At 38.9% G+C, this 17941-nt stretch overlaps 1 protein-coding gene across 3 annotated transcripts in view; it reads right to left on the reverse strand.

Annotated features, from left to right (window-relative positions):
• Positions 1-17941, reverse strand: part of IARS1 (isoleucyl-tRNA synthetase 1) — a 93866-nt gene that overhangs the window by 68506 nt on the left and 7419 nt on the right. For all 3 annotated transcript variants that reach the window (XM_042880110.1, XM_042880112.1, XM_042880111.1), the window contains 6 exons: positions 17675-17757; positions 11513-11630; positions 8791-8938; positions 6827-6914; positions 2940-3000; positions 825-920 (listed from right to left, as the gene is read on the reverse strand). In XM_042880110.1, the coding sequence (XP_042736044.1) occupies positions 825-920; positions 2940-3000; positions 6827-6914; positions 8791-8938; positions 11513-11630; positions 17675-17757 (594 nt within the window). The remainder of the gene's footprint in view (positions 1-824; positions 921-2939; positions 3001-6826; positions 6915-8790; positions 8939-11512; positions 11631-17674; positions 17758-17941) is intronic.

A 17941-nucleotide genomic window follows, 5' to 3' on the forward strand; every position in this document is an offset into this window, starting at 1 on the left:
AAAAATGCAGCAAAAAAGGACAGAGAAAGATGGGATATTTCACACAAATACAAAGAGGCCTATTATTAATGGCAATGGTTTCTGGAAACTATAATAGAGCTTGCAGTACAGGGACTGCTAATTGCTGGACATTGGCAGTTATTACAGGTTTTCTGAGGGCATCTTTGGATAACGGTTGAAGACAAGACACTACACAAAAGAGACAATGAATCTAAACTAGTGCTGCTAATTCCCATGTCTAAAAATTGATGAAATTCATGAAAAAAATCCCTCCTAACCTTTGCAAGAATAGACTGAGAGAAAGAAAAATAAAGTTGTTCAGCAGACAGAAAAAAGAATGGAGTTCAATAAGGGATAAAGCCTCAAGAAAGAAAAAGCACCCAAAGCACTTTTTCAGGTATTCCAAATATACAACAAGTACCAAAATTGACAGATTGAAGAGAGGCAGTGTACTGAGCAGAACTACAGCTACCATCCAAAATTATCACTTCAAGCACATTTTTCTATTTTTCAGTGTTAGCAGATCATTTATTCCTGAAGCTGGAAATCTAGACTTGGAACAGCTAAGATCAATGACACTTGGAAGATACAGTGGTGAGAGCACAACATACCACAACAGTAACCAAAACCAGACATCTGAAATCTCCACTTCAACACACAAGGGGCACAAGTGCATGTAAGAGCTCCCTAGAACACAATGTTTCCAAGTAGCAAATGGGAGGGTTACTTGATTTCATAACCACTGCCAGTTCACAGTAGCTGAAAAGCCAAGCAATGTGCACGAGAAAAAAAATGAACATAACAGACACATAAATTGTACTCACAGCACCAAAATAGGGGGCTTGATGAACGACACCTGTGCCTTCTTCCTCCTTCACATAATTGTCTACCAACACAGTAAAGGCACCTTTATCTCTGCACTGTAACACAAAAATAGGCTTTTCACACATACAGCAAACCAGAATTCTGAAGAATGCAGGAAAGCTACTGGCAGTCACAACGGCTTCAGAAATAAATGACACGCATTGCAATGTTACATTCTTAACATTATGTACTCATTTCCCATGGCTAAATCACTTGGACACTTCATTTAAGCAGCATCAACTTTGATTAAATCTAAGTTCCCTCCATAAGGCTACAGAGTCGATTCATCTTCAAGTCACAGCTCTTCACAAAGGTCTGTGTTTAACAGAATACAAATGAGTACACTCGTGTAAATGAGGATACACTCAAGACAGCTACAGGCATTCACTTCACAGAAGTCTCCTTGCATTTTTACATTGGAAGGTAATGGAAACTGTACCTTCATAATATTATTTTTTTTAAACAGCTTTTCTTTCATAATAAGAAATTCTCTTTATTTTCTCCAGAGAACAACGAAATGAGAAGCTTAAACATTCAAGAAAATTTGCAGTGTGACCACATCTTTAGTTTTTGTTATCTACATCTTTATTTTTTTGTTATCTACTGTCATGGTTTTGTGACTTTTGGCTTTCGGTATTCCACATCATAACATCATGTGGGGCACTGGGACTTTAACTGTCAGTGCTCAAGTCCTGGGTACCTGCCCTGAAGAGAAGAACTACATTCCCCAGGGGACCTTGCGGTCAGGGAGAGGAGGTTTAACTCCTGGCAAGGTCACCTGATGTGCCTTTCTCACCTGCCCTTCCTCGTGGGCGCTGCTCCATTCTCCCTGCTGCTCAACTGGACTGCGCATCTCACCTCAGCCTTGTGGTGAGGCCTATCCACCTTTCGGACATTCTCTCTCTCTCTCATTATATTTGATTTATTAGCTTCAATTCTGATTATATTGTATTATAGTGTGTTATCTTGCATTCTGATAATATACTTAGTAAATTAGTTTGTTTCTCCTCAGATCGGTGCTGCTGTTTTTAATTATTTTGGGGTCCCTGTTTCTTTTTTTCCTCCGGAGGCGCGGATCTGCAGATCTGTCACGGAACTGGGCCGAACCAGCCCGTAAACCATTGACATCTACATACTATTTTCTATTAAGAAAAAAAAAAAAAAAAAAAAAAAAAAAAAAAAAAAAAAAAAAAAAAAAGCACTGCAAACTGTTACAGCTCAATCAGATACATTACAAGATATCTGGCATGTCCCGAAGAGGGATATTTTAGGATAAGACATCCATTCTAAGTAAAACTGGTATATGCCCATCTGTTCCTTAGGAAGTACAGCAGGACTCAGAATCATTAATCCATTCTGATCCTTTATACCTGCAGTCCAGTTTATCAGATTCAGCTTAGCTTCTGACCTTCCTCTAGAAACAACAGGTCCTGCTGCCTACGCAGGTTTCCACAGTTTGCTACTTTAGCACATGCTTCAGCACAGAATGCAGGCACAAATGACTGAGTCTCTTGCCTGAGTTAACAACTGCTTGTCCAGCACTTCTGTAATCCTTTTCAACTCTTTGAAGAATTTAACCAAGCACAGCTTTTGTATTTTTAATACATAGTCCTCTACCCTGTCTCTGATTACTATATGTACTACCATGTACTACAGCAACACAATCTATGGTGCTATTATCCACAGGAGATTTACACAGCACTCAAATGCTGCACAACCAATCCATCTCACGAATATAAGGTCTGTGGAATTTAAAGGGAAAAGACACAGGCTCACCAGATGCAAGCCTGAGAGAATGCTGCTTATTCAGTAGTGATTAGTGAAAGTCTTGCTGTAATCTGAACTCATGCTACCATTCACCACTCAATTCTTACTCTGGGTATACTTATAACTTAAGGAAAAAAAGTTTAAGAACAGCCTTCTGTTTTTCAACCTTTCACAAGCATTTTGAACAACTGGGATTAAACCTGAGTTTTCTTATTAGGACACAAGGTTTTTGTAATATAAACAAATAATGCTGTGAAACATTTTGACTTTCGTCATGGTGTGCTGTGACAAACCCAACTTCATCTTACCTGAATAAAATATTCAAAGAGTGGTTTATAATTCTTGCCTTTTAGAACAATGCCAGGAAACCTGAAGAGGAAAAAAAAAAAATGAACACAAATGAACAACTTGAAAACTGCTTGGTCCACTAGTAAGGGAGGAGTTTCCCCTATTTCCCTCATATGTAACAGAACCTGGCTGCATATACTTCCCATTTCTACACCTCTTTGACAACTTAGATGGAAACATGTCTTAATGTATGTCTGCTAACAGAGAACAGGTAGACTTCTACCCAACGGCCTTCCAATGAAGAAATCATTGGAAACTTACATAGGAAGTAAGCATTATTAAGAGTTTATTTCTCATAAAGTTCTAGGTAAGGAGCTTCTGCATATAACACAATAACAAAGTACTATGAGCTCTGTGTGTTCAACAGAACTAAACAAGCACTGTCCCAGAATATCTAGGAGCTGTATGCACAAAAGATGGTCCTTCTGAGAATTACAGTGTTTAAATCCTAGATACCTTATCCTTACTCTATAATTAGGCATCTACACTTCCCAAGGGCACCTCAGAAGATTCAATACAGACAGGACACACTGAGGAACCAAACCAACCAAGAAGAGAAACAGCCTGTAGATTTGGCCCTCTTCAGGCTTCCAACTACAGGTGGCAAGCACAATGACTGGATTGCTCACACTCTCCTAGAAAGGCTTGAATCTTGCATCTCAAAAAGAAGCCTAGCTCAAATGCAGCCTCTTCTAGAAGATGAGATACCTTTCTGGATGTGCCACAGCTGTGGTCTTTTCCTATACTCCTGATTTACATCCACATCTTTCAAAACCACTGGTCAAACCACACAACATTTGACTACTTGAAAGTGAAAAACTGCTTGAAAACTGTTCCACTGTACGAAAAGAAGCTCAATCAATATTTAATGCCAAGTTGAAGAGCGTGTCTCCCCACCTTGCTATACACAATATCCACCAGGGAAGGGGCATTCTTCTATTTTAAGGCACAGCTTCATGGATGGTTTAAGTATTTTACATTACAAACAGCCTTAGGAATGTTTGAGGTGCTTAATCAGGATCAGATGAGAAAACAACACCCTAGTGCTCCTACATACAGATGTGAGAGTATTCAGACACAAATCAAGTACTAGAACCACCTACAGTTAAGAGAAAGGGGTGAAAGGGTTGTGGATCACATTCCTGATTTTCCCTTTCGATTTCTCAAATACTTTGTAATCTAAGTCCTGAACTGGAAGCTGGAAGTTTATACAGTGCCACCTTGTGACCTAAGTTATACTTCTAATGGAGACTACCTTAACCATAGCAACCCTTCACTTCCAAGTGATTAGAAATTTAGAATTGAAAAGGAAATAAAATTGACGTGCTGGAAAATAGTATAAAGCACTTAAGAGTTTAACATGCAAGCAGACTGAAATCTAACAGAAAGGGAGGAGAACATTCATCAACCATTTCATGTTCACCACTACTAAATGGCCACAAATGGAGTAATGCATCAAGACAGGTTCACGCGTGCCGAGTAGCAGAGATGATTCTGATGAAGACAGGAGCCCTGACTAGTGAAACAAAGAAGAAATATTCCAGTTTTCTCTCACACAAAGAACCACTGTCTGCATCTGACTCAAAAAAGGTAACAAAAGCAGTCAGGCCAGGTTTGAAAGAAAAGCTGGAAGTATTCAGGAAGACGAGATGACTTCAGATGCAGAATGTTTTCAGTGTAAGACCATTCCTTGACCTCAGTTTACCACCTGGTATGGAGCAAACATCAGTTTCTCCCCTGAAGACCTAACAGCCTGAAAATTGAGACATGGGCCAGAAGAAAAGAAGTGAGAAGTAGAAAAAAGTTATTTCCATGCATTTATATGCTCTAAGATAAAAACATTCAAAATATCTTTTTAATTACCAGCTACCTCTTAATTGTCTCACATTTCACATTTGAGAACTGATTTATTACATAAAATAAAAACTGTAGTATGACAGAAGAACAGTCAGCTTGAGAAAACTACAGCACCAGTATAAAAAGAAGAAAAAGCCACCACTCTGCAAGGAGAATACAAGTTGCCAGCTCCCCTATACACAGGTACAGAGAGGTAAGAGATGAGAAAAAAAGACAGAAATTTCACTTAGCCAGGCATGTAAGCACCTATAACAATCCTGTCTGTCCTGACTGTCTTAAAAAGGAAGTACAAAACTTTCACTTCACAATTTTGATGAGAAGAAAAAAAGGCTATAAAAAGGCTTAAGTGTTTAGTTCATTTCTTGATACAGGAAATGAATGATGGCAACAAACTGAACTCATATTTGCAGAATTCCAGTAAGAGAACAATTTAGGATGACAACACAGGAGACCAAAAACCTCAATGCATCTACACTGCTTATTTTCAGAGTCTAAAAGAAATGCATTCAAATATTGAAGAAAACAACAGCATTTTTGGTAGAACAAAATAACACAGATATTTTTGGAGTTCTGAGGATGAAAACTCCCCTCGGACCAGCTAACAACTTCATTACATTTAGACACTGAATACTTCAAAAAAAAGTGAAGTGGCAAAGAAAAATCAACATGAATTTGTCAAGTACAAGTCACATCAAAGCAAATTACTTCTTTTGTTAGGCAAACCAAGCAGCCTAAATAGCAGTCAAGGAGATAGACCCGGGGCATAATGACAGCGAGGCTTTTGACAACTCCCCATGTCATTCAGCTCCAGGTAGAACACAAAAACATTCTGACCAAGTGACTGCATGCTTATATGGATGCAGAATCATTTCAAGGAAAAAAAAAAAAAAAAATAGTTTTGATTCAGTATCAGGCTGAAAGAAGATTTCCATCACGTTGACAATATTCAATGTTTTTATTGACAACTGAAGGGTGAAACAAAAGATAGGAAACGGACAAATCTGGAGATCAGAAGTTCCATCTGCATGGAAGAATGGGAGCACTGAAAATAATCTTCAAAGAGCGAGTACCACCTCAAATGGGCACAGAGCACGTGGCTGATTAAGACAATTAAGCCAGGGATGCTGAGGGGGAGGGAGGAAAACAATAAAATCAGTGCAAAAATACAAAGTGGGAATTACTCAAGTGTCATAACATAAGAGTGGAAAACATCTTTAGCAAGTGTCCCAGCTGTATATTCCTGTATATGTTGTATATATAATATACAGCAGGCAATTGCTTAGTTAAATAGAGGCAGCCTCTTTTCACATGTGTATGCATGCACGTTGCATCTATTATTCTAATCGGACAAAATGGTGTTGTAAAACTTTTATCTGCTTGAGGTAAAAGATGATAAAAATAACTATTGCCAGGGAATAAGGCTCATCATTCTAGATTTATTTTTTTTTAATTACTGCCAAATACTGAATAAAATGAACACCAATGCAAACATCCCTATCCTTCAATTCAAATAAGATGAATGAGCACTTTTCAGAAGGAGTAACTGCATAACTTGGGGAGATGATTCTATAGAAAGTATTTGTTTGCTGAAGGGAATGGTTTTACTTTTGTCTGTTTCCCTTCAAATATTTCCATGGCTTTTAAGATGCTTTCCACATCTATAAATCTTGAAAACTGGAAATTGTATAAATTAATAACATTTTTAATAAGAAAAAAATAAAAATAAGCAAATTGAAGGACAGACCAAAGAACCTTTGGGGTTTTTACTATGAAAAAGTAAACCAATCAAACTCATATTCATATTCAAGATCAGTTCATCCTAGCAACTTCCAATCTCTTTACAGATTTTCTTTAACATATACATACATAGTATCACCATAGTGGGAAATTGACCTGCAGCTAACTGCCAAATTCAACTTCTTAAAACACTTCACTTCTGAGCTATAAAAATACTTTAAGATAACAAGTGAGCCATAATTTCTGTACTTGCCTGTCCAGTATCTCATATTCGCTGTCAGATTTGTATAGTGCTATCAGCCTGGATTCCATCAAGATGTAAATCTTTCCTGTAGCCTTATCTAGAACATAAAGCAAAGCAACAGGTTATATATCCCAATTTAATGCCCTCATTTGCACCACCATAAAAACTTCTGTTTATGCAATATGGTATCAAATGAGCTACAAAAATGTCCAGAACACTCCTGCTGATCAACAGCTACTTTCCAAAGCTAAGCTTAAAGAGACACCACAGGAGAAAACCCAGTACAATGATTTTCAGCCTCTTTATTCTCTTCTTGTTGTTAAGAGGCAGTAATACCCTAGCTTGCCTACTGCCACTGTGCCAAAGAAAGAACTGAACAGTTTCAGCATACGTAACTGAAGCAGACCAAAACAATTAGAGGCAAGTTGGGTAATTACCAAGTAAATATGACTAATAAAAATGACATTTCTTGTAACGACTGTACTCCTTTTTGTTATCTTTCTGAAATCTATTATTTCAATCAATTTTATGCTTGGATTTCTTTATAAAGGAAATAAATTATTAAAAAAAGCCATTTCCTATCCCTCAAGAAGCCCAACCTCTGAATTTTGACCATGAATATCACTCAGACTTTTCCTCAAGGGATTTTAGTATTTCTATGGGCACATTTAGCATTTGTTCATTATCACAGACCTCTAGTTGCCATAAAGCTGTCGTGTCCTTATGTCTTCCTATAAATATATTCACTGAAGACAAGACGCAAGGAGCTCTGAAACCAGCAGCTTTCCATGCAGATGTAGGTGTTATTCCTGAAAGCTGTCAATAACTCCTTCGAGCTGACCAAATTTATGTCAAGATTTTGGAACGCCAGAATAAATTTAGCTCTCCCACAATGCAGAGAAAACCCCAAACGCCTGGAGTTTATTGTAAAGAATTCTTCAACTTTTCATATTTGCCACCTTAGGCAATAATTAGATTCATCTGTTTGTGTTGGAATGGGAAATTACGACTTTGGCATTTCCTAAATCTGGAATAAATGCACTGTTAACTTGAATCTCCATTTTTATTTACGTACACTGAGAAGTCGGAAAAGGTCAGAAGTTTGGAAGAACCTGAGAACAGCAATGCAAGCATGTTTGTGTCCAAAACCCTGCCTTTTTTTTTTTTTTTATATTATTGTTTTTTTATTATTATTATTATTTTTTTTTTTTAAGTTTTTAATAGATTGAAAAATAAAGAGAATTGCATTTCAAGACTAAAATACTCTGTTGCCAACTGACAAACCTGGATCTGCAACTGGAAAGTTATTTGAAATAGTAACATGAAAAGCCAAAGCTTACATTTAGGCAGCCTATATGGTCTGCTGCATGTAACGCCTGACATACTGGATGCTCTCTGAGAGGCTGTTCAGTAGCCCAAGTCATTTAGCCAGTGATAAGTAACTCATCTACAAGTAAGCTGTAACAGCAGGTAAAATGCACCCTTATATTGGAAAAAATAAAAATAAAATAACATGGGAACTCGCAGCATGCACCTCACCTTACATTTGTGCTAAAAAACACAAAGACGTTCAGTTATTGCAACCTAGTTGTCATACACTGGTCTGAGTCAGAGCTCCAAGAACAGGGGAAAGAAGCTAGGGGCTCCCAGTCACACTTCCCTGTCCTTCAAACACTGTGTGACTTTAAGAGACCAAATAAAACATTCTTCATTCATTCTATCATTTCAGCTATCAATATGCATTTGGGAACAGCCCTCAGAATGCACATAACTGGTAAAAAGGGCAAAACAGTTAGAAACCATCAGCCACATAGGAAATGTATCTCCTCATCTTCTAGAACCCTGATCCAGCCCAAGCTAAGCACTGTAGATCTGGCATAAGTAACAGGCTATCAGACAACATGCAAGTACACATTCAAAGGCACTGAAGAAAGAAGTGCTTGTTACATATATCACCTTAATTTAACACTTGCCTCTCAATTTCACATATTGTAGTTCTGGGTTCACACAAAGGGCCAGATTGCTAGGTAAAGTCCAAGGTGTAGTGGTCCAGGCAACAAGAGAGACACTTGCATCTTCAACCAGGGGGAAACTCACAATCACTGAAGGGTCTTGAACATCCTTATCAGGAAAGATAAAGTGAGAAGAAAAAAAGAACAACACATTTACTACATGAGCTAGTGAAAAAATACAAATCAATCAGTTGCAACTGGTGCCATTCACTGCCTTGCAACTCGCCTAGTTGACCTCTGTAGTGGCAGAATGTGAAGAGGCAGCGTAAAAAAAGTCTGAAATGAAAACCAGTCACAGCATCCCATCATTATACCAGTGTACACTATCAGCCTGACAAGGCCACTGAGTTCAACATTGGGTTAGCAGTGAGATTTGGAGAATTAGCTGCCAAAACACCAGAGAGCTGAATGCCAGCTCCCTCAGGTACCTCTCCTAATCCCTTTTTCTACATCTGTAATTAATCTCAACTGTCAAGACTATCAGCAGCTGCAGCTACAAAGAGGTTTTTCCCATATTTTCCTCTATAATCAGAGAACAGGAAGAACAGCCATCACTTGAGAAGAGGCAGTATCTTATTAAGAAACTATTGTTAAGAAGGAGAAAATAAAAGTTTGGGATACCTAAAGAAGAAGTGCATCAATATACAAAAGAGTAAAAATCTTTGTCATCAGCTGTATGAAACTCAGCCTCCAAAGATTCAAAAGAAGCCCCTGAAAACAAGTTTTTCCTTCAGCTAATTACAATCTCATTTGGTCACTTCATATCTCCTGTATTTGGAAAAACAGATTGAACAAGTCTAACCTTGCACACACGAAATGTTCACTATTAATTTTAATTGTCAAATTTAAAAAAACAAAATTAGATGCCTCATGCAGAGACCCTAATGATACAAATAGGTCCTGCCCCTCTTCACTTCCAGCGCAAGGCACTCAGGGCTCCATCCAGCATCATGGAACAGTTAATTGCATCACAGGACAGGCAGCTATTTATGTCTCAGCTAAGGGCTGTTCCAGAGGGAATTTTCTGTGAACATCTGGTGCAGTCAACAGTAAAACATAAATATTACATAACTCTTGAACTGCGCTCAGCACCAAGCAAAGATTGAGCTATCACTGCAGCTCTGTCTCTGAACAATTGAGAAACAACACTGTAGTTATTCATTTGGTTTTCTGAAGCACAAAGTTGACCAGGTAGATAAAAAACAAAAGCCAGGAAAATAATAACAATTTCATCGAGGCTTTCAAGCGATGCTCACAGAATTAAACCTGCTTTAAGCTGAAGATAAAAATTCTTCAGTTCTTATGTAATGCCAGATACTGACATCATTTACTCCAGCCTACATTAGATACTTCATTTCTAAACATGCTTTCTGTGTCCTATTTCTCACAGGATCAATAAAGAGAATCCAAAGTCTGCTTTTCGCATCAAGGAAAATAGCAGCTGCTTATTCCCAGGAACAACAGATCTTGCTAAGAATAAATTTTACCAGCTCACAGACCCTCAATCTCCAAAATATCACCTTGAAACAGACAAAGACGCTGTTTGCACGAAGGAGCACAGCAGCACACATAAGCATAGACTGTATTGGTTATAGAGCAAGAGATGGCATCTAAGTATTTTGTTAAGATTTGAGGAGAAGACAGCTTTGTTCCATGTAAAAGGGGCACACAAACACAGCTTCTGTTCTAGAGAGCTCATTAATCTGAGCCTATATGAAATGTCAATTGCTTCGCTTGTATTCGTTAACTATTCCAGCTTTCACAAACAGAAATATCAAGGTATCTTTGTAGGTGCCACTATTCCAGCTCACACAACCCTTTGTTCTTCAGCGTGGTCAACTGAAACTCTGAAATACAAAAAGCATTAGTATTTGCGGGCTGCACTGTACAAGTGCATTTAAGCAGTTGTTCCAAAAACACTATTTTTGGCCAGCAAATGGGCCTTTATTAGGCAAGAAGTAAAAAAAGACCAGATGTACAATTTGTGCTAGCATTCTGCTGTAACGACCCACGATTTATGCTATAAGGATACGGAGGCCTGGGTGGGGATTGGAAAGGACACAAAACCTCTAAATTTGAAAGATTAGGACATAACTGGTGCCTTCATGTATGCAATCATGAATTTGTTCCAAATAACAGCTGCATCTAGTAGTTTGTTTTAAGGGTTTGTCATATAGTGCTTAGCACACTGTTTTATACTGGAGTTTATCATTTTAAATGCATGATTCCTACATGCTATAACCAAACCGGTCTTTGATAATTCTTACTAATAATACACTGACAAGAGATTTCAACTTTGCCAATGACCCTCCTCTTCTCAGATCTACACAGCCAGGACAGCTGCAGCACTCCTCTTAGTATTTACAGTGGAAACCCAGCATAAGTGCAATACTCATTCTGAGAGCCAGAAGAGGAAATGAAAGTAATTTAGCAAACTATAGCAAAGTATTACGCCTCACACAAGCATTAACTAAGAACAGGGAAGAAGGCAGAGATCAAATAATCCAAACAAGCAAAGCTAATCATAATAAAACAGCCTATTTACTTCATTTTCTTGCTATCAACTTGGAGTGCAATAACATACTTATGGACCAAGTTAAAAGAACTTCAACGACTTCCAAATCTATGTTGAGGACAGCAGAGATTTGATTGCAACACACTACATACCCATATACTGACTTACCTTGTAATTCTGATGGGACTCAAAATTTGACAATGGGGTATTGCAAGCAGTAGAAAAAGGCATGACTTTAACACCTCTATATACCAGTCCCTTGTCATACAGCTGCTTGAAAACCCACCTGGAAGCAAACAAGGAACACAGAATAACACTTTGTATGTCATGTTTAATAGAACAACAGCAAAGATGGAGCGATGTCCTGAAAGACACATTTCTGAGCAATCAATCACCAACTAAGGACAGAGTTTCTACGTCAAAAGAAAAGAGAGAAATTGACTGTGACTGTGCTACTGGATCAATTTTAGTTTTAGCTGATTCTAGCAGTTTGGGTTTCTGTGCACTGATTGCACAGCACAGAGCAACATTCAGACAGAACACAAATCAGTACTGCTGAATAATCTTTCTTCAATCTCCTGAATACAAAAACGACCTGGAATTTCAATGACTAACAAGGCTGAAATCAGACATAATTAAAAGAGACACGCAATGACATGGCTGCTCACATATCCTAACAGACAGTGCTAATAAATAAGTGTACCACTGAGTAAATCCTGACTGTGAAGAGCTTTTTTCAGAAGAAGACACAGCTTAGCAAGCGAAGTAATGAAACCAGCCTTACGGTGCCATAAGCTACATCAATATTCTCCTTCATTAGATCATTTCTCTTTAGACTTGATTCCAGCCCGAGATCAGTTTCATTTAAAGCTTTAACTCTTTTTATGCAATCTTCAACGTGGTCTGTAGCATATTTGGATGTCTTATTAAAATAATCAAAAAAAAGATCCATCATATTGTAATACGAAGTACAAATCCATGCTCAAGATGAACAGTGACTGAAAGAGCAATGTACTTCACAAAGCAGCTGATCAGGTGTCTGTGTGATGGACAACAGCCTATGATTTTCTCTAAATACCACCAGATTTGCAGAAGGGCTGTGCACGTTTACCACTGACTTGCACATTCACAGGTACAGTCTGCAGGTCAGCTATCTTAAGAGTAAGGCAGAAGAGGGTAAGCCTTAAATATCACTGTAAGTTCAAGATCTGCTTTTATTCAGAGTCAAATTCCATTTGTGAACAGTTGGAAGTGACTAAAGACTGACGACTTGAAAAGCTCTCTGCTTGAACTATGTTTTCAAAGCCTCCTGATCACTTTTTTTGTGTTCCTTTCCAGATCAATAGCCCACTGCTAAGCAACCAACCCAGCTGACACGCAGCACTCTTTCCCTGCAGGCTGTCACTTTGTGCTTAGGAATCCAAGCCTCTGCTAAGTCAGTGTCAGAATGTTAAGTTTGAATGTCAAATCTTCAAGATAAAATGAAAGCAGACTACTGCACTGATTTCTAGCTGCAGTATCAAAGAAGGATATCAGGAGACATGCATCAGCCTGCTGTCATGGAGGACATGACACCATGCAATCCAACCAGATTTATCCAAGGGCCTCCACTAAAAGTCACACACTTCCTATGAGTGGGCACAAACACAAGAAATCGCAGCTTCCAATCCAGCAGCATCAAGATCTGCCATGGAAGAACCAAACCCAGAGCTGTGCGCTCCAGAGGTGGCTGACTTCCCTTCCATACACACCTCAAAAGTAACCTTACAGAAGTAACAGATGTCATCCCCAGGCAAGCTGTGGCTGCCTGATCCCTAACCCAAATTCAAAGCACACCAGTGTGTGTGCATGTTTCACAGCTGAGATTGTAATAATTTATATTTAAGTGCCTCAAACGAAATACAGATTTGTGAATACAGTCTCATCTATTTTCTGTGTAAACATTTCAGCTGGTTGATTGCAGAAGTTCTCACGCAAGTTTTTAAAAAATTAAATGTATGATTATCACCTCAGAGGATAATTAATGCAGACTGTGACAAGTGACAGCATTTATACCGAAGGTGTTCAACTTGCTTTCCAAAATTCACTAAAATACCCATCGACAAAAAGCTTCACTTTCTGAAGAACACTGCCTACTAACAGCATAGACAAAAACTACTTCGTGAAACACTGCATATTCAATTCAGCTGTAAATATAACCATAAACTGCAGGACATGTGAACGCTAGATGGAGCAGCCAAGAGAAAAACCCAAGCCAGCACCTCCCTCTGGTGGCAGTTCTCTCCTACTGCAAAACAAGCGTGGCCCAATTTTCCAAAGGCAGATCAGAAAGATGAGAGCTCAAAAGGATCATTCTTCAAATGATGCCATAACCATCACACGCAGGCAGCTCACAGTACAATCCCTCCTTTCAGGCAATTATTCCAAAGGCTCAGAATTACGAAGTTAAGACAGCTGCTTGATGCAACAGCCCTCATCATCACTATGCTAACAAAACAACGGCGTTATCTCACATCACACAACAAAAAAAACACCTTGAGATCAGCTCCTGCGTCACAAGTGCACACAAGATAACTGCTAAAGAGCTTTCTGCCAGCAGCACTGCCCAACCAGAACAAAGATTAACCTGGCTCTAACAGCAAGAGTCACTGAACTGTTGGCAGGTGGGTATCAAGCCTTGCTTAACGATTCAACACATGAGATTTCCAACAGCCTACCCAAATCTAAGCCCCTACACTTGAAAATCACTGCCAAGTTGCAAGCAAGAGGCTCTACGTTCTTCAGCCAAAATTGAAACAGATATCCTTTCAAAAATAATGAACAAAACCACTGAATTAATTTCAAAAGGTTACAAATCAAATGCTATTCCTCAATTTTGGCACGTTTCTCCTCAAACAGTGCAAATTTCATTGCATCCTCTGGCTGTGGGACACTTTTATCCCTTTACAGAAGAAAAATGAGCTCTGGGGAAAGGTGAATACAAGATGCTTATTTCAGCCATTTCTTAACAAAGATCCCTCTCTAAAGGTGAAAGAAATCCAGCTTCTAAAGAGCATGACACCAACTGAAAACACCCATTTCTTGCTCCTTAAGTGTCAAGATGGGATGACAACTGGTTCAGCCTGGTTAGCATCCAAGACTGTAATTCTCACCATAGGTACAACTTCCAAAAATCTGGAGAGAACTTTATTACAGTACCAGTTGATCCAAGTCACACATACAGCAGACAAACATCACAAAGGGAGTCCTGGCTTCCAAAGCTACTCCATTAGTCAGTGTGATGCTCCACATACCCTTGGCATCCCATGTAAAAGTCTATATCCCTCAGTATCCTCTAGCAGATGAAAAAGGAAATTACCCTCTTCACACACATCCATCCACTTTATGTCAAAGAGAAGCTGTAAGATCACATCCTTCTCAAGTTCTTCATACCACTCCTTTGGGTTATCAAGTGATTTCAGGTGACCAAGAGGTTCTGTTTGCAGTGACTCAGTATTTAATGGGATTTTAAGTGTTCAAAGTCTCTCAGCTTTGCAGAAACTAAAAGCACCCATTAGAAATATTAGAAATCGATTTTCAAATTTGAAGTGCCCTCTTTTGGCCTTTATTTTATTTGTTTAAAGAACCAAGAAGAACACTGAACTCAATTACTGATGAAATGAAAAACAACAAAAAAAAAGTACTCAACACTGGACAAAAAGACAAACATAAGAGGAACCCAAGCCCAATATCAAACAGAAAACCTGTCTTTAAAACATTATCTTTATAAGCCACCTTGAACAGAAAGTAAAAGCATATGTCCTGGGGACTAGGAATCAGAAGCACAGATACCAGCAGGTCTTACTCCTTACTCCCAGGGTCATCTGTAAAATCCCAGCAGAGCTCAATTCTGCTCCAGTTCTGCCCTCCAAGCTGTCAACTGCTAACAGTGAGGGCATTTCCTGCTGTAATCTTCATGTCAGTATGCTGAAGGACTCTCAGTCAAATCAAACACAGGATGTTCTTGTAACAGAAAATATAGATGTGCAAAACTGATGGTACACTTCTCCCAGTGATCAAAGTAAGCAGAAGTTCAGTGTATTCCTCCTTTAGAATATAGGTAGCAAAAGGGATGAAATGAAAACTAGCACAGCAAGAAAACCACCACCAGAGATCTAGAGTGCTAAATGCATGGGGAAAAAATGCAGATAGCTACTAAAAAAAAAAAAATAATGGACAAAGCAGAATCGTTTCTTATGAACACTAACCCTCCAGTGAATTGCTGAAGAGTTGGGGAATACACAAAATACAGCAGCAATTCCTATGAGGACGCAGAGATCTGTTGTTTTGAAGTCATTCTGTTCTAGAGTTGGATTAACTCCACACAGAACAAAAGTATATTTAGAAAAAACAAGGCCATAACAATCCAGTTAGTGCTCAGCTGTCCTTGTTGTAAAGATCACAGTGACAATTAGTAACAGAACTCCACAGCACCAGAAAAAAAAAAAGAAAATCAAGGCAGAAGGAAAGCAAAACTACATTCAAGGAGCAGTGGGAGAACAGCTTGGCAATCCAAGGCAAATGTTCCAGTTCCAAGAGCTACCTGCATCCTCCAAAGCCATAGCCCAGAAGTAGGACAGTGGCACCCCAAGCTGACACTAGCACAGAGCATGGCAGGACGGGGCTGTGAGGCCAAAGGACATTTCAGTTAAAGAAGGAAACAGAGTTCTTCTCTAAATAACAGTCCCAAAATGAAAACTGGAACCACAGCAACAGAGATAGTTTGGTGAGAGGGGCAGGGGGCAGAAATGGACCAAAAGCCCCACACTGCATTTTCACACTAAGCAGCACAGCCATTATCTCAAGTAAAGTACTGGTCTGCTACCATAACTAAATACTTTTCTCTCTCTTCTCCCCATGCATCTGCTGGGGAGAAGACTAAAACAACTTCTTAGAGCACAGAAGCAGCTAGAAAATGTTCCTGTCACCACAGTTACACAAAGACTCTGAAGGATACAAGTGGCTTTGCACTGCACGAGCAAACAAAGCTTTCAATTGTTTTAAAAACTAAAGTGCGTTCAAACTGCAATTGGCAATTTCAGCCACCAGACGGCGCCAAGAAGCTGTCTAACTTATTGCAGGGGCACAGGGGGAAAAAACATCCCAACCCATCAGACTCAGAAACACACATTGGCTCTGACCTCAGAGCAGGAAACCTTTCGAGTTGGGTGAAGGAGTTTCTTTCTAAGGAGGAAAACAATAGAGAAGCATAAACACCACCATCGAAAATAGGGTAGGCTGTTGAAAGAGACCCTGCTCACAATACATGTCAAGCTTGTTTTTAAATGGTCCCCAGAAGATACCAGTTAAACAGAATTATGATGCCACTAAGTAATCTGATAACAGACAGGTTTCTTGTCAATCTTTGCTTTATTATTAAGCATGGTTTCTTCAACTGAATTAGCTACATATCTGCTTCTTTCCCACCATTTATGCTTTTAATAACTCACTGGCACTAATGGCTCCTAGAGACATCTGGATGTTTTGTCAGTCCTTTATCATACCTGGATGCAACTTAATTACATACAAAACCAACCACACAGCTGTACAATTAAAAGTTACCAGTAAAACTAACATTAAGGAACATCAGTAATACTTCACTATGCATATGATCTGCTTTTCAATTTTAGTCAGCACAGTCTGCTAAACCTTTCATTGCAAGTCGCTCTGTAATTCTAACAACATGAAGGACTCGCCACTGCCAGTTCCCCAGGTACTAACTCAGGTTGGTTTACCTTAACCTCTAAGGTCATCTTGTCTTTTGGAACCCTAACAGGCGCTCTGAAAATGCTGCCAAAATTCCTGGAAGTTAGCTCTGCACCAGGAGTTCCAGAACGCTGTCAAATTACACTGCCAAGAACACGACAGCAGATTCACAGCCTCCAAGTTCAAGCTTGAAAAAGAGGTTTAATTAGAGCTAAGCTGAGTTTGAAGTTGTGGTATGAAGAACACGAAGGTAGAGACAACTCCTTAAACAGAGCAAGGAGCGTGTTAGTAAATCTTCAGAAGTGCTTTTGTATCAACATTGAGCAGTAAGATTAGAAGGCTGAGTAAGAGTAGTATTGTTCATGCTTGTCTTTATCTAGAATATCTAGAATATTTGATTAATTTCCTCAATCAGGCATGAAGATTTCACATCCTCTTCTATATTTTCCCCACTGTTTATTGAACTGGGCATATCTGAAGACAATGTTAGTGGCAGATGGATCAATGCATGTTTACCACAATTGAAGCCATTTTTAACATTTCACACTCACGTAGCCTACATGCAGGGTGTACATGCTAACTTACCACACGGACTCCATGAATTCAGGATAAAGTGTTTTATAGTCGTTTTCAAAATCAATCCAGCGTCCTAATCTGGTAACGTTGAACTGTTAAGAAAACACAGGCACACAGATGAGAAGGCATCTTCACATTAAGGATGACAGTACATTTCCAATATTCACTCCATAGAACAGCTTGATCAATAAAGATGGGCAAAGATTGAAGCCACTGACATAATTGTTTAGAACCAAGACCATAGAATAATCAACTATGAAGGGTGGCTTAGAGATA

This window comes from Lagopus leucura, unplaced genomic scaffold (assembly GCF_019238085.1).
Source record: "Lagopus leucura isolate 7727_CA_CO unplaced genomic scaffold, USGS_WTPT01 Super-Scaffold_100026, whole genome shotgun sequence".
NCBI lineage: Eukaryota > Metazoa > Chordata > Aves > Galliformes > Phasianidae > Lagopus > Lagopus leucura.